This window comes from Lagenorhynchus albirostris, chromosome 2 (genome assembly GCF_949774975.1).
Source record: "Lagenorhynchus albirostris chromosome 2, mLagAlb1.1, whole genome shotgun sequence".
Lineage (NCBI taxonomy): Eukaryota > Metazoa > Chordata > Mammalia > Artiodactyla > Delphinidae > Lagenorhynchus > Lagenorhynchus albirostris.
In genome coordinates this window covers 40,311,464-40,339,090 of record NC_083096.1, presented here as the reverse complement: position 1 = coordinate 40,339,090, position 27,627 = coordinate 40,311,464, and the positions used below count along the sequence as shown (strand labels likewise).

Here is a 27,627-nt window from a genome sequence, read left to right as displayed (position 1 = left end):
TTTCAAAAAATTATGTTTCCTCTTGTTATCAAAACCACTTTAAAGGGGCCTCCCTGGTGGCGCAGTGGTTGAGAGTCCGCCTGCCGATGCAGGGGACACGGGTTCATGCCCCGGTCTGGGAAGATCCCACATGCCGCGGAGTGGCTGGGCCCGTGAGCCATGGCCGCTGAGCCTGCGTGTCCGGAGCCTGTGCTCCGCAACAGGAGGGGCCACAGCAGTGAAAGGCCCACGTACCGCAAAAAAAAAAAACACTTTAAAGAAGATAAGAACAAGAAATGAAGATGAGCTGGTGGGGCATGTTATATGGATTTCTTGGAATGTAGAACCTTGAGAAGCAGAATACTGAAAAACAGTCTCCTAGAAGAATAAATGGAATATTGTGTCATCTGTTTAATTCAATTTGAATATAAAATCTATTCATTAAATAAAGGTTTTTAGAAGCATCTTTGTTTCATTTGGGACCCTTGGGGAACAAGAAGTGTTTTAAAACAGATCTTTATAGATGGTTTCCATAGCTGTGATGAGGTTCCATCTTGCAGCTAACTCTACCTGCAACTCCTAAGAAACACCTGCTACTGTGTTAGGAAAAGGATTACCTACTTTAACAAGGTGGTTCAAGTCTCTAGGGCAGGGCCTAAGGGCCACAAAACAACCCACCCACTTCCCTCCTCCATCTGACCAGAGACAGGCTTCAGCATGGCGGTGGTGCTGCAAATCCAAGGACCCTGAAATTATATACAAAATATTGTATATGATATTTTCTGAGATGATGGATTTCTTTAATCAGATTTTCTAGGATATCCATGTATAATCTCCCCAAAATTAAACAACAGTACTCTTAGAAGTTATTTCCTCTCCTTTTAACATAAGGAATTTTCATAATCAAGGTTTAAAATGATTTGACTCAGTATTTCCAAAAATAAAGTTTAATCAGAAACAATTCTAGATTTTAATTTTTTTCTTTCAGAAACATGCTATTTATAGTATTCTATTAAAGTGAAAGTAATGGGTTATAGAACAACATACATTATATGATCTCACTAATGGGAAAATATAGGAAGATGTTCAAAATTTTAGAAGTTTCCTCTGCCTGGGGATTTTTACTTTCTATTGACTTGTCTTTAAGAGTGAGTCTGTAAGTTTTTACAAAAATAATAAAGCCATTATACAAGAAATAGGGTAGTTAAGAATATGACATTTCTCACTGCATAGTCTTTAAATGACTTTATTTTAGAAAACCATGAAAACTGAGACTCACTCATGACTCACAGCAAGTACTGTATCCTAAAATAGTCATTCCTATTCCACAGGAGAAGCTACTTTTCTAGATCTTTTTTTAAAAAAAAGAAGATCTCAAAATATCAAAATATGATTATGTGTAAGCTTATACAGGTGGTTCAAATTAAAAACAGAATTATCAAAATATATGAAATACCAAAATCAGTGCCTGGGTATCTGGTAGCTAAGTAAAACCTGGGTTATTTTTACCTCTCCTACATGAATGACAGAAATTTCCTATGAAGGAAATATGACTGTGAAAATTAAATGCACCTTAAAAGCATTTCATTGTTATATCTGCTACTTTATTTCCACTTTGGATTCAAATTTAGTCACAAATGTATGTAGAAAACTACTTAGAGAGATGACATATTGTCTATTTCAGTTTTTCTCAGTTTTCAGGAGAATAAAATCAGTAGAGTGATAGATGAATTGGCCCAAATGACTTTTATATCCAAGTCTCAGTTATCTTGCCCCAATTTATTTTCCTCCCTTGAATTGGGAAATAATGATCAGAAAGACAGTGCTATGTTAATGTGGTCATAGTTTAAAACAAAAAAAGTTTTCAAAAACTGTGTGTACATAGCTTGTGTATAGAACAGAGAAGCAAAAATAAGTAGAAACTAATCAGTCTTGATATTCCATAATAATTCCATAATTCCTCAAAGCTGCTAATTACATATCATTATAACTTTAAGTGAGTAGAGACTCCAAATTATAAATCTAGCTCTGACACAAATGTGCTGAGTGATTAAAAGTTCATTTCATCTTGTTTCTCAGTACTCATTCATAAAACAACTGTTCTCCAATTTCTTCTTCAGAAAAACTTTACATTACTTTAAAAAAGGGAAGAATTGTGCTAAAAGGGAGACCTGCAAAGATCAATGAAGCATTTTTATACCAGAAGAATTTAAAAAATAAAGATCCTCTGCTTTACAGGGTCTTAGAAAAACCTACTTTCAGTACCTGCCCAGGACCTAAAAGAAATCATTATCTCTCTTGTAAGGCTCTCAACTACAAATATTTCTCCTTTGCACTGTTAGAAAATAACATGCTAATTTTGCTTTAGTGCAGACAATACATATCTTGGTTTCATATTACAGAGGACGAATCAATTGAGAAGATGAAGCTATAAATGACTTGCACAAGAATATAACCTACCTGTTTTGGTTTCTTCATCAACAAAATGCTAAATTTGGGGCTGTATGTAAACTATTACTCAATTATAAATCATTATAAATTTGTGAATTACTGCATGACACAAAACGGTGTTTTTCTTTAAATCAATTTAATAGCATTTGCTTCATTATTTCATTCAATAAATATTAAACCAAGTACTGACTGCCTAAATTCTGGGAAGGAAGATATGGATCTCAGGTCCTGGAGCACTTTACTTATAGTCTAAAGGCAGAAAACAGCCAATTAAGTAACTAACCCTACTCATGAACCTGTCCCAACAAATTTTGTAATCTACCTCACACATATACCAAGGACATCTTGCCACTGCGCAATGTCTTATACACAGACATTCCACTGAATGGGGAATATATAATCCCATTTTGCCCGAAAGACCAAGAGGCCAGCATCCCAAACTATGAACATTTTCTAATAAACAACGTTGAAAATCTTTTTTTTTTTTTTTTGCGGTACGCGGGCCTCTCACCGTTGTGGCCTCTCCCGTTGCAGAGCACAGGCTCCGGACGCACAGGCCCAGCGGCCATGGCTCACCGGCCCAGCCGCTCCGCAGCATGTGGGATCTTCCCGGACCGGGGCACGAACCCGTATCCCCTGCATCGGCAGGCGGACTCTCAACCACTGCGCCACCAGGGAAGCCCCGTTGAAAATCTTTTAATGAATGTTTAGAAATCATAGAAATTACCAATGGGCACTCTGTGATTCACACATCCAAAATTCTATTTGATGTTTATACCTAGGTTTCCAAAAGACATCTCAAACTTAAAATCTCTAAAATATAACTCTGGATTTTCCCTCTTTATCTGTTTCTTTTTCTAATGTATTCCTTCTCAGTGGTGGTAGACCTATGCAACGCAGCTGTCCAAGCTAAAACACCTGGGAAACATCTTTGGCTCCTACCTTTGCCTGTCCATCTCTCCCAAACAATTCATCAACAAGTCCTAGCTTAGTTATATTGTGAATACATCTCTTTCTCTCCATCTTTACTGCTACCACCCTAGCCCCAGCCACATCATGCCTCATCTAGTCTATTAAAACAACCTCCTAACTGATCCTCCTTCTAAAAATCTTGTTCTGCTACAATCCATTCTCCACCCAGCAGCCAGTGATACATTTTTTTTGTTTTAATTGTCATGCTTCCTGAAAGAGATGTCCATACTTACTGACTTGGCTTTCCCAATTTCCATTCACTCCTCATTTCTCCTTAGAGAAGTCTGGTTTCAAGTCTATCAATCCTCTGAAACCCCTCTAGCGTCACAAATGTTGCCTGAAGACTACCAAACCCATGGAAACATTTCCATTCTTATTTGACTTGTTAGCAGTTCTTCTCACTGTTACTAGCCTCACCCCACTCCCAATTAAAAACATATTTTCTTCCCTTGACTGCCTTGTCTCTACTCTCTCCTGTCTTCCACTCAAGCTGCTGCTCCTTCTTCTTTGATCATCATCTAAATGATGGTATTCCTTGCCCTCTTCTCATTCTATATACATTTTCAGTAAGCAGTTGCATCTCTTCAAATGCCACCTTTAATCTAAAGCTCCTAAATTCTTATTTTTAGCACAGATTTTTCTACTTAGCTCCAGACCCAAATATCTAATTTCCTACTAGACTCTTCACTTCTATTTCCACAGGCACTTCAACCTGTCCCACAGACAACCTGTCCCTGTCTTCTCCCACATCAGATCTTCCACTCTTTTTCCCTTTCAGTAAATTGCTACCATACATCTAGTTGCACAAGTTAGAAATGTATCATCATTGATTTTTCCCTCTCACCAAGTCCCCCTGTGATACCACCTATCCCCACTTAGATAAGGCCCCCATCATCCCTTGCCTGGATTACTGTGCCAGCATTAACTAGTATTCTTCACTCTCATCTCCCAATATACTCTTCACACAACTGTCAGGAATAAGTGCAGGACACGGCATCAAGGCTGTTACCTAGACACTAATTGTCGCTCCAGTCTCTTCTCTGGCCAGTTCCCTATTATAATATTCTTTATCACGGCCACATATATTGCTGGCAGTTCCCAACATACGCTATGCTCACCTATCTCTGGGGTTGCCCATACTGTCCTTTAGGTGGACCTCTTAGAACCCATGTGTCTTGGTCTAACACGGCTGGCCTTTCAGGTCTCAGCTTACCTGTCACCTTCTCCAGGAAGCTTTCCCTGATCTCTCTCCTCACATACCAAAACTGAGTTGGGTCCCTCACACACTCCCCTAGGCTTTCACTGCTTACTCTTATCACAGCACTTCTCTAATTGAAACCACCGGCTTACATGTCTATATTTATCCCACCAGACTCTAAGCCCCTAAAGACATTTAATTTTGAAAGAAAAAGCATTCATCATTTTATTCACTTTACTGAGTAAAAGTTTTAATCTCTACAATGGTTCACCTAAAATTTAAGCACTATGAACATCAAAGAGGAAAATATTTCTGTACTAGACTTTGAAAGCAAAGTATGTATCTAGTTTCACAGCAGGCAAACAAAATCTCCTTCCTCTGGCTAATTATAAGAAGAACAGTAGTACAAGTTAAAAAAAAAAAGCAGGGGCTTCCCTGGTGGCACAGTGGTTGGGAGTCCGCCTGCCGATGCAGGGGACACGGGTTTGTGCCCCCGTCCGGGGGGATCCCGCAGGCCGCGGAGCAGCTGGGCCCGTGAGCCATGGCTGCTGAGCCTGCACGTCCAGACCCTGTGCTCCACAACGGGAGAGGCCACAACAGTGAGAGGCCCGCGTACCACAAAAAAAAAAAAAGCAAATATATATTCCTATAGAAATTATATTTTATTTTACTTATGACTTCAACAGATGTTTATCTTTAGAAAAGTCTGTTTGGAAAATTATGTTTTAAAAAAACACCCAGTTTTGCTAAATCAAAATTCAGAGCTTATGACAAAAACTGTCTCATCCTTTTGACTTTATCAATTTAGAGGCACAGGATCAACCATGAGTTCAAATAATCATCATCTTCTGGTAACAGCTATAATTCTAGAATATCCGTTATCAATGAGTGTGAATCAAAGGCAAATCCAATTAAAAAGAGAAAATGTATCATTTTTAAAGCTATATTTAATATTTTATTATCCTGTACTACAAGTTAAGCCCAGTCATTAAAAAATTCTAGTTTCATACACCTAACATCTTTTTAACTATCGTTTATGCAGTTTCCTCACTAAGCAAAATCTGAGAGAGTATCTAAGAGCTTAAAAACCCTGTACTTCTTCTCCCTACCTTAAAGAAAGCTTTTCTGATGAAATGACAAGATAGCTATTTATTTAGAACAAGAGTGAAACTCATTCCCAATGAAAGCTAAACCAGAATGACTTCTGAGGTCCCATTCAGCACTGGAAGGTTCAACTAGATATAACATCACAATAATGTTACAGTAAATGCAATTAGCATCACCATTCCAGTAGGAGGAGTGAGTTCCCAAGAAATCCCTTGCCTTCAGTATCCAAGTTAGAAATAGGTTCTCTGAATTTTATAATGTGAACCTATCATATTTGGCAAACTACAAAAAAAAAAAATCCTAATAGATTTCTTTAAGAAATCTGATCAAAATTGCAGGATTTCTAAAATTCACCATTACACGAAAAAACCACATAAACAAATTCCTTCAAGGAAAAGTTCAAAAATATATATAAAAAGTGGTTTGAAACTGCTCATTAGTGAATATCCTGCCCAGACAAGCAGAGCTTATTTCACATAAACCTAGCCTGTCATGTAAAACTCTTTCAGTAAAGCATTTAGGTTCCCTATCACATAATAATGCACTGAAAGTAATTATATATTTAAAATCTCTTCCTTTCATCTCCTTCAAGGACATCCTTATAAATAAAGACTGAGCCTCAAATTTAGAAATTACTGGAAACTAGTTATTTCAGTTTACCCGATATTTACATAGTTGTCCACATCTGGAAGTCAACCCAGTATTACTTTTCCACACAGACCTTACACAATACTTTTCCTAGAAATAAATCTATCAATAATGTTACACGTCACTTAAACCAGTCACTGGCAAAGCACAAATACAGCAGCAAACAATCCTTTGTTTCAAACCTACATTTACTATTTATTATCATGGTACTGAAAACCCAAAATTCATAACTTTGAATCAGATTTACGCACAAATATATTAAAACAAAACACAAAACAGAAGAGAACCCATCTGCTGGTAGATAGCACAGAACACCACTGAAGGAAGCATAATCAATAACGGGGGATGTGTGTAGAGGGAGGGCCAACAGGTAATTTCTTAATCAAAACAGTGACTCCGCCTACATGACCACACTTACTATGCACAGAACACCGTATTTGGTACTATAATAGGATATGAAAACACAGATAACTTCTGCTTTCACAAAAATTTTACCATCTCATTCTGGAGGGAGAACATCACTTCATAACTGACACTGACTCAGCACAACAAATCAACAAATACAGGTATCATTCAAACTGGTTAGCAGAAAGGCCAAAGATGAAAGAGAGTTATGGAATATAAGTGGCCCCAGGTCCTTGCTGCCCTACCTTCAGTAAAAAACTGTGGTCAAGATTAAGATGATAGATGTAAAAACACTCTGACGAAAAACATTTCTTTTTCCTTTTTCTTTTTCTTTCTAAAATGCCCTGTTTATTCTGCAAAAATCTGGAATACTTCACAAATCTGTGTGTCATCCTTGGGCAGGAATCATGCTAATCTTCAATAGTTTCAGTTTTAGTATTATGTGCTGCCAAAGCAACCACAAGAAAAACATTACTTGACGCTAAATAAATATAAGGCGTGACCAAAAACAGTTATGATCAACAATATCTCATCTGTTCAACATCTAATAGTCAACATATACACTAGTAATATTAGTTCTAAATCTTCAAAAGGCAGAACAATGCTGTGAACATACAGCAAATATCAGCTTTACATTCCAAATTGGTTGGGATTATCATGCTACCCTGAATGATGAGATTAAAACTAGGCAAACTGCTATCATATGTTCTCATTTTTACTTGGCAGCTCAGCCACAGCTCTGAAAATCACAGAGAGAAAAAAAACACATGACCACCTTGTATCAAAGGATAATAGCTGATTTTTAATTATGATAACTACAGTAAAATCCAATAGAATCAACTCATCACATCTAAAACTCCAGAATCCAAGAGCACTATCCCCTTCAGGAAAGTAGCTGATTAGCCATAGGGGGCAGCAAAGTTAAGAGAGTGAAAAGTAAATAGCACGAGGTGAAGTGAGGGCAGGAAATGTTAATAGGCTGGGTAATGAGCCGCGAGTATCCAGAGAAAAGGACAAAGTCTCAATTAATGAATTAAATCAATAGACAGATAATGCCAAACCAGTAATTCTCAACCCTGGCTGCATATCAGAATCATCCTGGGAGCTTTCAAAAATACAAATGCCTGCATCCTACCTTAGACCAATTTATTTAGAATCACTTGAGGGTAGGACCCAGGCACTGATGTTTTTTAAAACTCTCTAAGTGCACAGCCAGGGTTGAGAACACTGCTAAACACATAAAATTAAAATAAGGTAGTTTATATCCCCAGCTTTTTACAATTTAAAAAGTTAAAATTGTAAAAACACACAATCTATTATTTCCCAAATATGATTTTTGTTGATAAACCTGTCTTTGTCATCCAAAGAGAGGCAATACCTCATTAAAGACTAATTCATTTTTGTGATTTTAGCAGGGGAAAATATTATTCTTACAAGTAAAAATGATTAAACTGAAGGTCAAAGGGGTTAAACAACTAGCCCAAAGCAACTGTGACTCATCAATGATACAGGAAGACAGTTTAAGTGTACTATTTACAGGATGGTACTCTATCCCAGTGATCACACTATTTTACTTAAATACATTTTACTGGATTCTCACTTTACAGGCACTTCATAAAACGATCCAAAATTCAATTAAGAATCAGAGGAGGTAACAACATTGGGGGAAAAAGAAATTTGACCCTAAATAGGAATTCTGAAGATGTTAAATTAGACTTAAATGGAAGTTTTTCCTTCATGTGAAGGCCAGCAACAGACACTATGTTAATTTCTCTAGAAGTATATCCTTAAAAAGTTTTTAAAAATTTAAAAGTAAGTCTACCAGAAGAAATATAATATTACTTCCAGAAGACAGTCCTAAAATAGGTAAAATGTTATATCCCTTTGTAAACAAACATTTTTAACTTATTCAGATGAATTTCAACTCTCCTTTATTGCCACCCCAATTACTAAAACGGGTTTTGGGTTTAGATGGAATGAAATTAATTTTGAAAAAAATCTATAAACCTTAAAAGTTCAATCAGTAGTGTCCCTCACCAGCACAAAAAAGTTAAGTTAGTTATGAAATTTCAAATCGTGTCGTTGTTCTTGTTCCAGATACCCTAAAAGACCACATACATCAAGAAAAACAAAATTTTTTTTTCCCTATAGGTAAGCAAAGCACTTCAAATGAGCACCACTGTTACTAGACTCAATACCTCCAGTGGGACCCAGGTTCTAAGAATATACCAACCAAGAAACTGAGGAAACTTGGTAAGTTCTTTACCTCATCTGAAGGGGACTTCAATCTCAAAGCCAGTTTCATTCTGTTCTTTGCCATTTACTGGCTGTCTCCCATAAGAAATGCACATCTATACAATTCTACTGGCTAATTCAATTTCTCTGCTTGATAAAAAACTTCTAACTACAACTTTCAATATTTTAAATAGTCACTCTACCCTATTTCCACATCCACACTTATGCTGATGTTACAGCTTCACCTCATTTCACATAAATCATATGTGAAAACTGATTATAAACAAATTATACATTAAGTACACTAGCAAAGTTTACTATTTATGTGAATCCTTCATTTACAAAATACCTTTGATCTGGATTTTCAAATATCAAACAGAATGGGAACTAACATTCTTTGCCTATTTTTAGGCACTAATTACATTATTTCACTTAATCCCCCAAATCCTGGGGAGATAGAAGGTATTATCCCCATTTTAGAGATAAGGAAAGCAACTCAGAAAGATTAAAATTTTACCTTTGACCCAGGGCTGACCCCAATGACCCAACTCTATGATACTGCTCAAATTTCACAAAGCAGGATAACAGCAAAAATACTGAAATCATTTAACCTGGGTACCGGTGTCAGGTGCAACACCATCCAGATAAGTAATCACAGGCCTGAAACTAAGCTGTTTAAGCCTCAGCTTTCTCATCTGCGAATAATACTGGTCTTGCACAGAGTTGCTGGGATAACACAATGAAATATAATTTTTGTAAAAATACATTGAGCTACGGATTGTCACAATATTACCTTAGGTGTGAAAAAGCAAGGGCTATCGGGGATTAGATGTTACACAACTTTGGACTATTTCACTTATTATGAGCAATACTGTTTTTATAATTTAAAAATATAAATAAAAGTGCAAAATAATTTGTAAATGCTAAATGTTATATAACTGTATGGCATCTACTATTTTACCAAACCAATCCTTCTAGAGACTTACACAAAAAAGGTTAAACAGACTGAAAAGCTTCCAATTAACTGATTTTTTTTTTTTAAGTTAAAAGTCTCCTAACTGTTGGTTACCAGAGGAAAAGTTTAAGGTAGAAAAATTAAGTACTATACTAATGAAAATTTAAATACAGAAAAAAATGATTGACAGAATGTTCCTACCTTTATTTTCTAATACCTAGTTCTCAGAGGAACTTACAGAACTAACATAAGAAATTTCAAGTATTTTGGAAAAAAAAATTTTTAAGTTATAAAATATAAGGCAGTTAAGTTTGATGACCCACATAACAGTTTCTCATTTTTAAAACATCCTTTTAACAAGGCTTGTTTTTTAAATACTTTCTGTAATAAAACAGAATTTTCTCTGAACATTTTCACCATTAAAATCCTGCAACCCACTTACTAAATTATTTCAAACGAATAACTTCTTATAGATTAAAAAGTGGGATTATTTTGTTACTCTTTACCCATAGCATGCTTTAAGGAAAATAGCTGGCACCTTTCCAGTTTAGATTCATGTGGACAAAGTGTAACGTAAGCAGGTTGGCATAAACACTTAAAAGATTTTGGATGGCCACAGACATTGAATCACTCCACAGCAAGATTATATTTCAGAGCAGGAAGAAAAATTCTCTTTCATACATGTATTACAGGGCTTTCCACTGGTTTTTGTTAAGGCCACAAATGGAAAAAACTACTACTGACAGAAAAAGCACTCAACGTTGTGGTATCAAAGACACTGCCAAAGTACCAAATGAAGCAACTGAATTTTTAAAAAACCACTTTTCAAGCATTTTGGCATCTGGAGTACAAGTAGTTTTTCCTAGTGGGTAATCTAAGTAAGAATCTTATTCTTCAATTAAATTTACATAAATTTATCCTGAATACGTAACTTTGCTTATAAAGAATACTATATTTTCATGTAAAACATACAGAATAAAACTAAAGTTCCAATTTTATTTTTTTCTCTACTAGTGAGCAAAATACTATAAATAAAACATTCAATGACACCTTCAGCTTGTTGAACTATACACTGTGAAACCTGGATGAATACTGACTCTGCATATTTTTGCTAGGCTTTTAAAAACAAAATATATTAAAACTGCATCTCCTGGCTTGAAGCAACCATATATCTAATATTCAATTATTTTTATTAAATATAAGTAAATATTATATTAAAAAAGACAATATAAGGAACATCTTACTAAAAAGCAAATTAAAGAAACATGAAAGAAAAACACTAGCACCAAACCTTCAAACTGCAAAAACAATTTGCCAATTTAATGAAAAAAAATTAAAAAGGTAAAAATATGTTTTAGTTAAGTTTAAAATTTTAAATTCATGAATAGTAGTTCAATGTCCTAATAGGTAAGATGATATTCTTTTATAGCTATGACATCACTCAAGTATTAGTCTTGGCAATGCCTACTACCATTGTGGTCTACCATTGGCTATGCTATGTAAATTTTCACAATTTTGTATGCTAAATAGCAAATGATAAATGCAGTACCACAGGCTACACATCTTAAATAAAACCTTCTTTCAAAAGTCAGTTTGATTCTGGCTGTGGGATGTCTTTAATTTAGAAGCACCCCAAGAGGCAGGGCAGTGTAGGATCTGAATGGGGTTCCAGAGCTATTGCAGGTCAACTGTGATTTGATCTGGGGTTTTCTTTAGACTCTTAGCCAAACTAAGGCTGGATTCATAGGCCCAAAGACAAATCAGAACCAGACTGGCCTTAAAGGGGATGCTGGAGCTTTTTCAAACTGATAGAAAAACCTGCTGAACATTTATCTATTTCAGTATGAACTTTTCATTTCCTGGCCTTGCAAAACAGATGATCTAGATTTCTATCAGGTTTCTTTTGTCGAAAAAAAATTTCGAATGTTTAGTACCATTATCATCTTGTTCCATGATGATGCCTATCTCATAAAAAGCAAAAACATTAAAATTATAAAATTAAAAGGTAGTAATCCACAAAGAATAAACTAGAACACCAGGAACCAATTTCTTTCTTTCTTTCTTTCTTTTTTTAATCCTCTAAACCTAGTGGGAAAAAGGAGTGAGCCAAAAGGAGTGCCAAGTTCTCCTGCAAGGCATTGACACGGATACCAATCTGAATTACTGTACAAACCTACAAAGTCCCTGGAATCACTGCTTGGCGAACTAAGTTCCCATTCCATTGCAAAGCGACACTATCTATCCCTTAACACCTCTCCAAGTTTACCGTGTGTATCTTCTAAGACGATAAAGTATTTTAAGTCTTTCTATTCTTTGGGCTAAAGGGAACATTTAAATCTAATGACCCAGTAAGTAAGACACTACACTGGTCAGATTTTTTAGGCTTTTTCTTTATAGATAAATCTAAAGGCCAGGTAACTCCTAACCGGTGTGTGCATTAGGATTTCCGGTCTGTAAGACTCTTAGGAACCATCAATGGGAAGGAAAGTTAGGGAGAGAGTGCGTACAGGCGCTTTATAATTGGAAAAGTAAAGGATTGGCTAAGAGTGGCCGAAAAGAGGAGGCAGGTCTCAGAAAGGGAAGGTCGGAACGTAAGACAGGTTGTTAAAGCAAGATGGGGACGGGCAAGGCTCGGGGAAGAAGAGTGAAGCACTCTACCTCTCGGGCCGCAAGAGGAGAGCTCCAGTCGCAAGGGCAGGTAGAAGAGCGCGCAGGTGGGGAGGGGTGCCGACCTCCTCCAAGACCGGAAGAGCTGAGGTGAACCCAGAAGTGAGAAAAGCAAGGCTCTTAACAGCAAACCTGTTTGAATCAAAGGGGGTGGGAGGACGCCAAGGAAGCATGGGGAACGCGACTCACACACTCCGAGCCCCAGCTGGGCAGAAGAAACCCCCAGAAAGAAATGACTCTGGCGGCGCGGAGGCGAGCCCCCACGTTCCTCCCCGGGCTGCGCCCTCGGAGGTTACCTTTGAGCTGGGGCAAGGGGTGCAGCTCCGGCTGGCTGCCCTGGCTGCGGAACTGCGACGAGCCCTGCGAGCGCTTCTGCCTCTGCGCTTTGCGCACCGATTTCCGGGTGAAGCCGTCCACTTTCTCCGAGGCCGAGATGGCGGCGCTGGCAGCCCCCGCCGGCGGCGGCGACGACGACGACATCACCACGGCCCTGGTGCTTGGCAGCTCCGGCTGCTGCTTGCACGGAACGGGCAGCAGCAGGAGGAGGAGGCGGGGGAGAGGCGCCGAGAGCTCGCGCCCCTCCGCCCCGTTCCCCCGGCCGCACTGCCCTCCCGCTCCCGGGCGCCGCCGAGCTTCTCCTCGCCGCCCACCGACGCCTCACGGCCACATCTCAGTGCCGGAGGTTCCTGGTCCCCGACGCGCGGCGAGCTCCCGGGGCTGACGGAGGCGAGGGCGGGGTAGAGGGGGGGTGAAGAAGTTGTTGACTCCGAGTTCGGAGGGCTGGTGGACGGGAGCCCGAAGTTTAGACAACTGAGGCGAGGACGCTGGGGTGCGGACGTCGAACGCGCCTCTCGTCCCTGCAGCCTGGGTCGCCAGCCGGCCGGCCCGCCAGCACCTCAGTGGCCGCAGCTAGCGCAGCCCGCCCTGCCTGGAGCCTCCTCCCGAGGCGCTGCCATCGCGGGTCCCCTCCGAGCCGCTGTCGCCACCGCCGCGGTGTCCGCTCTTCCCTGTCAGCGCCGACCCCTCATCTCCCGGGGCGGTGAACCGCCGCCCCGGCCCTGGGCGCGCACACACACTCGCTCCTCGAAGCGCCGAGCAGTCCGAACCCCCTCCCCCACGCGCCCTTCCGCAGCCCACAGAGAACCCCTGGCGGGCGACCGCTACAACTTGAGAAGGTGCTGGGTAGAGGCAAGGGGGGAGTGTGAGTGCGTGTGCGCGCGCGCGCTAGGGCGCGCGGCCGGCGGGGGGGGACCGCGCGGGGGATGGGGAGGGAGGAGATTGACTGACAACTTCCGCGGGGTCCCGCCAGCCTCTCGGAGGCCCGGGAAGGAGTAGGGGGTGGGAAAGCACGCCAGCTCCCTCAGCCAATCGCAGGGCTAAGCGGCAGCAACGGGGTGAAGCTTGGCCTCCTGCAAGGGCTATCAAACTGGGAGGTTAGGCAGAGGAATGGGGCGTGGTTGTATGATGGACCTTGGCTACAGCCAATCGTTAGTGAGGATGACAAGCGGAGTGCCACTCTCACGTCACAACAGTGTAACTAACTCTCTAATGATTGAGGGGAGGTGCTCCTCCAGCAGCGATCAGCTTTGCACGCCTGCGCGACAGCTCCAGGCTATAATTGCGCTCCTGACAGCCTATGAGAAGACCGGGAAACTAGAGGAGGGAGTTTAGAGAACAAAATAGACTGTGCCCATCCTTCCCTCCCCTCTCTACTGGCCAATGAGGGACTGAAGCGACTGGTGGAGAGCTTGAGGGCTGGGGCGCGAAAGAGCGCCAGGTGTTACATCACTGAAAAGGGGTGGAGCAAAGGCCTGGTAGGGGTGGAACAAGCAGTGTGATCGATGGCTGAAGTAGTCCCACGGAGGAAGACGAGGAAATGAACTTGCCCAATCAGAGCGAGGTGCTGGCCTCTGTGGGCGGGCCTTGGAGCCTCGCTTGCCCTAAGCCGCGCACTTGGAAGTTAACGGGATAAATTTATAGCTCTCTGGTGGCTCTAGCACTGCACTTCCTGAGAGCTGTTCTAGCGCGAGTTTGGGCAGTCTGGCGTACACTACTGAAAAGAGTTTCCCAGATCCACACCCTGCAGGAAGAGATTTATCATTTCCAATTTAGTATCCTAATTTTCACTCTTCTTCAGCCGGAGGCCTTCAGCTGCTCCAACAGGAAGAGTACAAATTGGCTGATCTGTGGTTTGTGGATTTGAGGGCTTGCCATTTACTCTTACTGGGATCCCCTGTAGATTCCATCCAGATTTTAAACTTTTTAAGGACAGGGACTACTGGTCATCTTAGTTTTTTTGTGTGGTGCTTTCTGTATAATGATGCTTAATAAAAATAAGTGAGCTGAACAGTCTGTCTTCTCTGCGGCTTGGCGGACCCCAATCTCCATTTCTCTTCCACGAGCCCCAGACCTCTTCCTTTCGACAAAATTAAAATGGTTGCCATATATTTAAGCAAAACTATCTGATGCATATGTACCGAAGATGCCAACTTTGGGTAGGAAGTTGGATTCCAGATCTAAAACCAAACACTACTTTAAAATACTTCCTTCCTTACATTCACTGAGTGGTGAAATCGTACACAAGCCTCCTAGTCAAGGAGGTTCAAACCTCAGCAGCGTCTTTGACACCTTCCTCATCAAATCAAGTTCCAGATCGTGTTGAATCTACCTTCACAAACGTTCAAACCAAGCCTTCCTTACAATTTGCACAACCAACCCACCAAATATAGTTCAGGGCTTTCAAAGTCACTGCCAGATCAGTCTTTTTAAATGCCAAATTTTCTTATTGGCATGTGTGAAGAACCATCCAGTACCTACAGAATAAAGTCCCAATTCCAGGCTCTTCTCAATCTAACTCGTGGCTGTCTTTCCAGGCATAAATCGTGCCATGTCCCTACACAAACTCTTTTTCAATATAGACACATCATTCTACACACTGATACCCTAAAAGTATAGTGCTTCCTTGACCCTCAGCTCCAACATCTTGAAATAATCCACTTTTTTCCCCATCTTGTTGAGACCTAACTGTTTTTTCTAACCCTAGCTCAACCCCTATCTTTTATGAAGCCATTCATGATAATCTGGCCAAAAGGGATGCCTTTCTTCTTTACATTCCTATAGCATTTATTATCTATAACACTCACAGGGTCTGTCATCATATAATGTCAGAGATGGCAGGCACTCTGCTCTTTCTCCCCTGGAAGTCTGTAAACACTAAGAGAGCAAGAACTCAGTTATTTTATACCTATGTATCTTTTACTGAACAAAGGATAGATATGCAGTATGTAACAGTCTAATTTTTAGTTCTCAAGAACAAGGTTTCTGAAAGCATGATCATTGGATCGCCTGCATCAAAATCCTCTGAGGTGCTTACTTAAAATGCAGATTCCTGGACCTTACCCCAGACACACAGAATCAGAACCTACGGGAAAAACACTGAGAAATCTACTTTTAATAAGCTCCCTAGGTCATACTTATGCACACAAAAGTTTGAAACTACTATTATCTAGTCACCTGGATTTTATTTAGAATAGATTATAAATGTCTAAAAGTCAAGGGTAGTACTATTTATAATAAAGAGCATTTACATAGGATAAGAAGGGGAAATAAATAGCAGAGCACACCAATAAAGCTAAAATTCATACTGGAATATGATAGATAATAAATAATGGAAAATAGAGACCAAATAGAATAGATAGAAAATAGATACTAGAAACAAATTATTGGGAGGCTTGGAACCAGCAAAACTGTCAGGGCTTTCTGAAACAGCCTCTTGGAGAAGAATTTTGAGAAAAATTCTAAATAAAGAGTGAGTCAAAGCCTAAGAAGAGAGAAGGATGGCATTCCATGTTGAAGTCACCAGACATTTTGGGGGAGATGGAGAATACAATAGCCAAAGAATCAAAAGCCCTGACTTTATTAATTATCAATAGTTTGGGCCTGTCGAGTCACTCACCCTCTCTGAGTCTTAGTTTCCACATTTGTTTATCAGAAAAAAATAAGTAACCAGCCTTCTTTACAGCGTTGTCATGAGTTTTAAATGCGATACATAAAACAAAGCACTTGGGAAAGTGAATATTTTGCACATGATAATTTTATAGACATATGTATTTATTGAACATTTATTTTCCATGTACTATCTTAAGTAAATAAGGTATCTGGGTCCTAAATAGAGATTTGTTCACTAATAATCATCTAACAGAAAACTGCAATCTCAGTGCTGATATGTATGTAACTCTGACACAGGAAGAGTGTCAAGGATGAGTCCATGCTGTATCACTCCTGCCTTTTCCCATATGTGAAGACCCATATGTGATTCAGAGGTCAAGGCTTCATCACTGCAAATTCTTTGGTTTACTTTATCCCCACATGACTTGAATTCCTTAGTCCATAAGCATAAATATGCTTAGTGATCTCATTCTTTTATTCACAATACCTAGCTTGCTGGGGAAAATAAGTAATTCGTGAGACAACAATATCCACAAAGCAAAATCTTTTAATGGTTTAAAGAGTGCATCCAAGGGGGGAAAAAAATTCCAGCACCTCTGATGGCTGAGCATATTATTTATGCTTTCAATTTCAAGAATAATAGAAGAAATATTTTTTTTAAAGAGTGCATCAGGGAGAGTATTCTTTTCAAATCACTGTGAAATTCTCTAAAGCATGTCCAAGTAAAGTTTCGGCTGTCAACGTTCTCTTTCCTTAAGAGCCATAATACCCAAACTGTGCTCCAACAGAACACCAAACAAATGTGTTTTATCTGCAGAATCAAATAGTAGTGGTCGTTTCCAAATTTACAAAAATATAATAAAATAAAATTTCTTCCTTACATCTTTCTTAAAAGTTTGACTCTTTTCTATTGCTTTACTATACTGGAATCTAAGTCAAGATAGTATCTGATTTATCATAAAATTTTTAATTTTTAATATGTCACTCCTTTTTATTTAAATACATTCAAATTATGTAAAATTCAGAAAGAATGAAAGGGTAACAGGAAAAGTCTCACTCCCATTTCTGTCTCCCAAAATCCAGGTCCCCTCCTGGGAGGGAATCAATGCTATCAGATTCTTATATGTGCTTCCAGAGATAAAATAGGATTACTCTCTTAAGATTTAATAAATTCACATTTTTAGATGTTCCACCAAAAGCTACATGATTTATAGTTATTTCATCACCTGAAGAAGTTTGAAAACCACTGCTCTATCCATCAATGAACCTTCCAGAGTTCTTACAGGTTTATTCATAGCTATTCATTCATTCATTATTTTATTCATTAATTCATCATGTAACAGATATTTATATATACATGCTATGCATCAACAAAATATGAAAGTTGAAGGGACCTCAGATGCTAATCAGGTCAAGTTGGTACCTGACCCCAGGTAGACCAAGAAGGTCCTCCTTCAAACTGATCCAAATTGGAAAGTCCTTTTTTTTTTTTCATATCTTACAGGAGACTTTTGTTTCCATGTACAATGAGATCTTCTGACCAATAACTTACTATGCAAGTTGTCAAAGCTTATAGGCACTTGGTTCATAAACTAAACTCAGCGCTTTTCTAGATTTTTTTTCAGGGACTTTAATTCTGTGTTGTCTTTCTGGCCACTGTTCAAGCACAAGTACACATTGAGATGATTGGAATTCCTGCAATTTTCAGGAAGGGTCCTTTGTTAACAGCACAAGATCCGTAGTCATGGTTTTCAATTGCTGCCATTTTTGCTTTTAATTATAAATTGCTTACAGTTAAGCTTGTCATTATTAAATCAGTTTGTTGCTGGCTATTACACAGGCTGTTGTCTTGGTCAATCAAGAACTTAGACTAGGTCAGTAGTCTGGCGGTAGAGATGGTTAGATTGGAGACTTTTTTTAGAGGAGGATTACATAGGACTTGCGGAAGGATTGAATGTGAGCTCTTGGTACAGCAGAGGTATTATTAATCCCCCCAAAACATGCTGGTACACTTATACTTTATGATTATCTCTGAATCCTTTTTCTATAGCTGTGAGATCTTCTGCCCCATCTTAAGTGGACTGCAATCATAAATGTTCAATAACCCCTGGTGTGCCCAATCCTACCTGTATACTAGATGAGGAACCAGGATATAGTTTGAAGGGGCTCAGCTCATGCTGTATTCTCTTGTCCTTGCAGAGTGGGATTTAAAAGACTGATACTGGCGAACTCTCCACTGTTTAATTCAACTGCAAGTATTTTTCAAGTGCCTTCTATGTGCCAGGCAATATGCCAGACACTAGGAATGAAGAGATAAATAAAGCATGGACCTTACAATTTAGTGAGGACAGACAGCATGACAAATCAAAGACTATACCCTAAATGTTTCCTACGGTGTTGTGTAAACATAGTGGAAAGAAGAGCAAATTTGGTTTGTGAAGAGAGAGTCAGAGAAAATTTAACAGAAAACGTAATGCTTGAAGTGAGCCTTGAAACAAAATGAAGTTTTCATATGTATAAGAACAACAACAGAAAAGAATACTTGCCACTCAAGAAACTAATTTCCCACATTTCTTCATCACTAAAAAGATTTCCAGGGAATTCCCTGGTGGTCTGCCATGGCCCGGGTTCAATTCCTGGTTGGGGAACTGAAATCCGGCAAGACGCGTGGCCAAAAAAAAAAAAAAAAGATTTCCATATCTCAGTCAATGAATTTACTTATTTCACACAATATGTTACCAAAAAAAAAAAAAAAGAAAAAATTCCATTGCAACAGAAGAATATATTTTGCCACACCTTGTCAGAATTTGACCTGGAGGTTAATGGGCAAAGAAAAGCAAAGATTAAATTCAACACAGGACTGCTCTCTGGGTATATATCGAGGAGCAGTGATTACAAAACTACTGTATGGCTCCTTAATGTTCCACTCATATGCAGATTTTATATAAACCTATAAGTGGTCTTCCTCTTTCATCTGCCTGGAGGAAGCATGTAGTAAGCTTTGAAGCAGTCCCTGTCTTAAAATACCTAGCGGCTGCATGCCAGCAATACGTTCTCTCTTATTGGCTTGTTATTTTGGCTCAAACTTGCAGAAAATAATTAATTTGAAAATCTAAGAAATTGACCTTGTATCTTCAATATCAGGAGGTGTTTATGCTTTGAAGAAGCAATGCTAGTAGTACTATGGGATTTTCAGGAATTATTGAACTGGAAATTCTCCAGTGTTTTCAGATCCTAAGCTTTGACTTCTATATCAGAGGATACAGTTTTTTTAAAAAAAACTGTGTGTGTCTCTGGGTGTGTGTATATAATCATCACCATAAATTTAACACCTACTGTGTACTAAGCATTATTCATATAAAGAATCTGGCAAAAAGAGATCAAACAAGATTCTCTATTAAAGTCCCTCTCATCTGTGTGACACGCCTCTCTATTCCCCTGGGAGTTTGGTCCCAGTGACTTCTGTCATGTCCAGGAACAATTTTTTGTATTCTAGCATCTCTGGAGTCCTCTATTCTTTTCTTGTAAAAATCAGTGAAAATTCAAGCTCTCTTTATTCATTCTGTACAAAGACATTCACCAAAAATGAAATTGAATGGATTGGACTGTCACTGCCATAAGATGCCCAGCGCTTTAAAATTTTTGTATATGTAGAGCTCTGAAGTCCTGTTACTTAGAAGGAAAATGAGATTATCAAGAGATATAATGGTGCCCAATGTCTCCTATTCATTCACTCAAAAAATATTCATTAATCTCCTATAACATGCCTGGTTCATTCCAGGTGATTGATGAATAGCCATCAGTGACACAAGGCTGACTGCATGGAGCTCACCATCAGTGGGGAGAGCTCACATCAATTAAAATTCAACTATGGAAACAAAGCAGGGAGTATGCACCAGAGGAAACATGGTATTATTGCACACATGTATGGGCAAACCAGGAGGGTTGGTCATGCTATGGACCAAACAAGCACCATCACCAATTTATGAGGCCTGTTATGAACACGGCCCATGGCTAAACATTGTGGTCTTGACCCTAAGGGAGCACGAACTCTAGGGGAAGAGATGAGGCATCAGCCCAGGGAAAGATAACTTCTCATTCAGGACAGTATTTGATGAGAGCCAAGACAACAAAGTCCGAGGGAGTTCACAGGTGATGCTCGTACTGAGGTGGAAGACATGGGATTTTAGCTGGATCCAGAGGATTGGGAATAATTAACTAAGTAAAGAAAAGTAGACGTGTTAGGGGAGAGCACCATCCAGCTACTTACTACACATCTCTCCAGCACAAAGTGTCCAGCTTATTATGCCCACCCCCTCCTCCCCCACTACTTGATATTGTCGCCCACCAGTCAGTGAAGGAAGGGTGTGAAGGCACACGGGTGGGGAAGTACAGGCATGTACGGGGGTGTTGGATGTCTTTCCTAGAGAAGGTGATTTCTGGAGGGGTAGTGAGAGACAAAGCTGGAAAAGGTGCACTCGTCATTCAACAAACATTCAATGCTTATTATAGGCTATTTTCTGTTCTAGTTTCTGGGGATAGAAAAAAACAACAACAGGTTTTTCCCTCAGAGAGTGTGGAAAGGAAAGTAAAATGAAAACATAAAAACAAAAAAACCCACAAACCACCATAGACAGTATAATAAGTGCTGTGTCAAAGGTAAGCACAGAGGAAGAAGGCAGAATCTATGGGGTGGGGAGCAAGATAGCCTTTCTGGAGGAAGAGGTTCTAGATTTGAGAATTGAAGAACATAAGGAGTTAGTCAGGACTTTCCCAGTGGCGCAGTGGTTAAGAAGCCGCCTGCCAATGCAGGGGACACGGGTTCAAGCCCTGGTCCGGGAACATCCCACATGCCACGGAGCAACTAAGCCTGTGTGCCACAACTACTGAGCCTGTGCTCTAGAGCCTGCGAGCCACAACTACTGAGCCTGCGTGCTACAACTACTGAAGCCCGTGTGCCTAGAGCCTGTGCTCCACAACAAGAGAAGCCACCACAATGAGAAGCCCACTCACCGCAGTGAAGAGTAGCCCCCGCTCGCCGCAGCTAGAGAAAACCCCTATGCAGCAAAAAAGACCCAATGTAGCCAAAAATAAATAAATAAATTTTAAAAAAGGAGTTAGTCAGGAAAACCCAGAAAGGGGAATTTATTCCAAGAAGCATGAAGGAGATGTTTAAGGTACAGAGCCCTGAGAGAAGGGGATACATCAGGAAGGTGAAGGGAGTTTGGTATGAAAACTTTGAGGTAGCAGCAGACAAAGAAGATGGTATCAGATTATGGAGTGTCTGTAAGTTTGGACTTTATGCTGAAGTCAGTAGGGAGACGCCAAAGCACCTTTGAATGGAAGATGTCACGTGGAAAGCAGTGTTTTAAGAGTACTGGGTGGGGAAAGTGGAAGCCAGCAAGATTAGCTGGAGGTGAGGATAGGTGTCCAGAAGGACTTGACTGAGTGGTGCTGAGCAGTGTGTGTCAGCACCTGTGGAGCTTTTCTAAGCTATACGGTATTTTGAAAAAATTCCCAAGTGACAATCCAGACCCCCCACCCCCATCCCCATCCCCCATTCCTTGATGATCACTGACTTAAACTAAAAATGGCCCTGGAAATAGATATGAAAGACATTACAAAGGAAACACCCGAGAGATTTGATGAATGGGGGGTGGCAAGTCAAAGGGAAGAATTACAAAGGGTGCCAAGGTTTTGAACTGGGGGCCTTTAACCAAAAGGTTCAAAAGCTAAGCCAGTTTTCTTCTGTGGGAGGGAGACGAAAGGAGTGCCAGAGGAAGGAAGGAAAGGGGAAGCAAAGATGACTCTGGGGTTAGACATATCGAGTTAATAGTTCTTTAAGGTCATTGAGGCGGAGAGCTGGATCTTTATTTTTAAAAAGAGGTGATGACATGTTGTATATTAATTTGGGGAAAGATGAAGACTAGACTGGGCTAACAGCCTGGAGTAGGCCAGAGCAAAGAAGGAAATTACACAAACAACACAAGCCTCTTTTTTCCTCTTTAAGGAGAAAAAAATCATGACAGAAACAAATGGGCAAAAGATGTGTAGCCTGTCATGTGTCTCGGCGGACTCCGGTGCCAAACGCGCAGTAGGACTGCACAGGAGAGAAGCAGGGCCCAGCCACTTGTACCTGCTGTGGCAGAGGGTCAGGGATCAGGAATGAGGCAGCCCTTGCTATTCACAAATAGGGCTCAGTGACGCCTCTGGACACACCATCTCTCACACACACAGACACACAGACACACACACACACTGTCCTTAATTCCTAACCACCATCCTAATCACAAACTATGACAAAATCTCTTTATGATACCTTTACAGAGGAAGAAATCTATCTACCAACTGAGGATCTCTTTCCAGCTTGAAGCAAAGCCTGTGTAAGGTTTCCAGCTTCTCCAGCCTCTTGAGTGGCTAAGACCTCTTCTTGCCCTAAGGAGCTCAGTCCCACTCCCTCACACTGAATTAGTGATTGTATTTCAGCTTACTGAGGGTCAAGGATATGGGATAGGACTGGAGAATGACCAAAACCTTGTGAGGATGCAATTCCAGTCCTTGCACATGTTAGACTCCATATTTCAACATGAATTCTTTGAGTACTGGTTTTCTTCAGAGAGAAAGAACTCTATCAATTCAATGATTTACAGCACTGTCTCCTCCTATGGGCTAGGAGGTGCTAGGGAAACAAAAATAAGGGAGACATAGCTTTTGCTTCTTTGGAGTTTACGCTTTCATGGGGAAGAAAAGTCCGATGCACGGAGAATCAGCCATGACAAGGGATGTACAGACAAAATGCAATTAGAATTAAAGGAGGAAAAATAACATCCTGGGGGGGAGGTGAAGGACACATGACAGGGAGGAGCAGGACATTTAAAACTGACCTTGAGGGCTTCCCTGGTGGTGCAGTGGTTGGGAGTCCGTCTGCTGATGCAGGGGACACGGGTTCGTGCCCTGGTCCGGGAAGATCCCACATGCCGCGGAGCGGCTGGGCCCGTGAGCCATGGCCGCTGAGCCTGCGCGTCCGGAGACTGTGCTCCGCAACGGGAGAGGCCACAACAGTGAGAGGCCCGCGTACCGCAAAGAAAAAAACAAACAAAAAAAACTGACCTTGAAAAATGCACAGAATTTCAATGGGTAGATATGTAGAGGAGAAGGGGAGAACATTCTGGTAAAGGGAAGCATAAGCAAAGTTGCTGAAATGTATGGCATATTTGAGAACAGCAGCTAGTTTAGTCTGGCTGGAGTATAGAGTAACAGGAGATAAAGCTAGAACATAGGTTGGGGGCCTACTGTAGAGTACTTTGAATGGCAGGGTGAGAAGCTATTGAAGACTTAGGAGCAGGCAGCGATTGATCAAACCTGGATGTAAGAGGATTACTCCTCCAGCTATTAACTCAGGGAATAAAGGGGATGGAGGCTACAGGTAGAGAGAAATTTTGACCATGTTGAGTCTAACATGTCTGTGGACTCTCCAAATGAAGATGCTCATTAAAGCTTGGGATGAGGGTCTGTCTGTGTTCAGGATGGTTAAGGTCTTTATAGCCTGAGTTTTTTCATCTGTAAAACAAGACCAAAAAAACTTACTTTGAGGATGTTTGGGGAATTAGACATAATTCTTTGAAAAACACTTACCACAGTGCCTGACTAATACTAGGCATGTGGGACAGATCCTGGTGATGGTACTTGTGGTGGTGGTAGCATCAGTAGTAGTTGTACTGTCAGTTCTTCCTTGTAACCCTTTTTTCTCCCCAGAATTCTGCCACGAGTTCAAGAAATAAAACCAAATGGCAAACCCTTGCTGTAGCCAGAATTGCCCCTCCCCTGAGATGACCAAGGCTGTGTATTCGGTCAAGCAATTGTACTGGCTCCTTTGTCCCTTAAGGTAACCACTCTACTGGGAGACCTCTTAGCCCCTGGTAAATAGAGTTCTGTTGAGTGTCTGTTTTTTCTGCTGTGTCCAAACACTGCAGCTCAGAAAAGCTATAACCCTGAATGAATGAGTAGAGCTTAAAGACATGTAAAATGCTATTGTTTAGGGGTATAGAGAGAGTATATATATAGTGATATATACAAACACTCATGCCATATCTATCTATGTATCTATCTATATTCCTAAATAATAAATAGCATTATATTCATGAGAATTAAAAACATCAAAATCAGAAGCTTCTTACTTCCTGGAAGGAGGATAGGAATGGGGGCACAATTGGGAGGGTTACAGTGAGGGTTATACCTATATCTGTAATGCTTTATCTATACATCCTTTTTGCTGGATATTGGGTGTTTATATTATTCTCCATACAGTATGTACATAGTAAATAATATATTTATATATATGTATTTTTTAATTTCAGAGTGAACAAAGTAGGGTCTCTGTATTTTGAAAATGGTGAGATTGAGTTGATACTTGGGCACTTACGAAAGGGGAAATCCAGACATGGAGAGAATCCTTTGCAACATGCGTTAGATCCAGCCAGCAGACAGACTGCCACCCTTCATGCACCAGAGTAAGGATCCCCCAAAAGGAGCTAGATGGAAGAAAAAGAGCCTCAAGCACCGCTCTAGACGTCCACCCACAGGAAAAGTGACACTGACGTAGCACCAGCGGAGTAAAAACTAGAAGAACAGATGGGTTGTTAAAACAAAAACAAGGGACGTGGAATTCCTTAGATCCCTGGGGAGAAAGGAAGTAATAGGCTGTCAGTGACATCAGGGAGGAAAGTTAGAAGACAGTTTGACTTGTACAGAAAAATATTTTTATTGACTTAAGCAAGAGCAATTTTAGCAGTGCAAAAAGAAATCATGAGGAAGAAATTTGCACTTCCAGACATGAAAATCAACTGAAACTGGATTTCCCCTGTCACAGTAAACAAGAAGTTTGGGCAATAATGCGTGAAATAATTGTTTTCATCATACAACACACAGCGCAGGGTTGTGATTCCTGGGAGAAGAGAAACAAATGAAGTGATATGTACAATATTCCTAGCTTTCTTCTTAGAGGCACTTTCCAGATCACAAGAAGGGGGGATCCAAGTAGACAAAACAGTCATGCTAAAATGTGGGCAAAAAGATCAGAGTTTGGGCAGGCTGAGGTGGCGGTAATTTTTGAGGCCGAGTACCAGAGAAGAGGGAGGTATACAGAGAAAGAAATGTTGAGTCCCCTTGAGTCTTAAGCTGAGTACTAAGCTGCATAAGGTATAACTCTATGAGACTCATGAAAGAGAACTCTTAGATTGCTAAAAGTTAAACAAATTCCTGAGCTGAGCTGGGAAACACTCAAGTTCCAACCAGGCAGAATGGAGAGACCTTGTTGAACTCTTGTGGCTTTTAGAAGAGACCCTAGAGGGAACATGCCTATGTAGTAGGGCTAAACTAGCCCTAAAGTAAAGCCCTAAAGTAAAGGTTAGATCTTCCCTAACAAAGCTTAAAAAAGATCAAACTGAGGTTATGCAATTAGGTGACAAAAACTGTAAAAAAGCTATAATGTGCTCAGTAATTTAAAGGAAAACATGAACATAATGAGGAGTGAAATGTAAACTATAAAAAAGAACCTCGTGGAACTTCTAGAGCTGAAAACTACAATATCTGAAATGAAAAATTTACCAAATGGACTTAACAGCAGCTCAAACAGTGCAGAAGAAAAGATCATAGACTTGAAAATATAGCAGCAGAAACTATCCATATTACGGAGAAGAAGAAACCTGGAACCCTTGGTGACCCACGAGAAAATACCAAATGGTGTAAGACAGTGTCATTGAAATCCCAAAGGAGGGTGGGGAGAGCAGAAGCAATATTTGAAGAAATAATGGCGGCACATTTTCCAAAATTGATAAAAATCACAAACCCATACATTCAAGAAATTCAATGAAGGGTAAAAATCAATTGAGATAGAAAATGCATTCTGAATTTTTTCAATAATGGAGTGATTTTCTGAATGGACCAGTACCTGAAGGCTTAGTCCAGGGAGGAGAAGGAAAGATCTGTAAATTGGAGGAATCTGTACAAATTGTGATGTGGGAAAGTAGAAACCAGCCTAGGAGACACAAACACAGAAACATATTAAAGGAGAAGAGGTGGGCCCTCTGGAGAACCCAAATACCGAAGATGCAGACATATTGCAGAGTAAGAAGAGGAACTCTTGAGAATAAAAAAGGGTGGAGTGGCATCTCCAACTTTCTTCACTTTAAAATTTTTTTAGTCTCCTTGTCCCCATACCTTACTTCTTGACGACAATCATCTCAGACCTGGGCTTGAAGCTCCTGTTTTAAAAAACTTTTTTTTTCTTTCTTTAAACATTTTTTTTCTTTATTTTAAAATTTTTTTCTTAAAAAAATTTTTTTTTCTTTCTTTTTTTTGGGCACACGGCTTGCAGGATCCCAGTTCCTTGACCAGGGATCAAACCCGTGCCCTCGGCAGTGAAAGAAGAGAGTCCTAACCACTGGACCCCCAGGGAATTCCCTGAAGCTCCATTCTTTTCCCTATCCAGTCTATCCTGAAGTTCACTGCTTCCAGAGTGGCTTCCTTAAACCCAAGAATCTCATCACTCCTCTGCCAGACATCTTTAGTGAAATTGGTACCCGAGTAGCCCTTATGTTAGATTGCCACAGGGACGGATCACGCCTCCTCACAATTAAACGGATGTGAGTTTGGACCTCAGCTTTGCAAAGCTTCCTATGTGTAGGGCTTCATGTTATTCCCTACTTTATCTTGCTTTTATTGAGCCCAGTTCTCTGTTGAGTCTCTGAACGAGGACCATTAGAAGCGCTTTATGCTTCATTTGCTTCCTTTTGCTTCTAAATAGACACACACCTGTTCCCTCAGCCCCTTACATGCCTGTAGTCCTGGTTGTTCAAAACTTAGGCTGGTTCTCTTAACCCAAGTTTATAGACCTTGAACTTGAGAGGCCACAGGATGTCTCCTTGCAGCCAAGAGCTCCTGGCTTCAGAGGCAAGAAGGGGTTAATAAAGGCATACTGCATCTCAAATTAGGGTTTGAATCATAGGTCAGATTCTGCTGCTGAGAGACAGTCTAGAGCTGTGTTGTCCAATACGGTAGCCAC

At 40.3% G+C, this 27,627-nt stretch overlaps 1 protein-coding gene and 1 pseudogene across 1 annotated transcript in view; both read right to left on the bottom strand.

The window, feature by feature from the left end:
* PPP2R5A (protein phosphatase 2 regulatory subunit B'alpha) overlaps positions 1–13,813 on the bottom strand; it is a 91,917-nt gene extending 78,104 nt beyond the window's left edge. The window contains exon 1 of the mRNA XM_060130997.1: positions 12,914–13,813. Coding sequence (XP_059986980.1) covers positions 12,914–13,097 — 184 coding nt within the window. The 5' untranslated portion in view covers positions 13,098–13,813. The remainder of the gene's footprint in view (positions 1–12,913) is intronic.
* Positions 7,118–7,217, bottom strand: LOC132516533 (U6 spliceosomal RNA; annotated as a pseudogene).
* Positions 13,814–27,627: the final 13,814 nt, after the last annotated feature.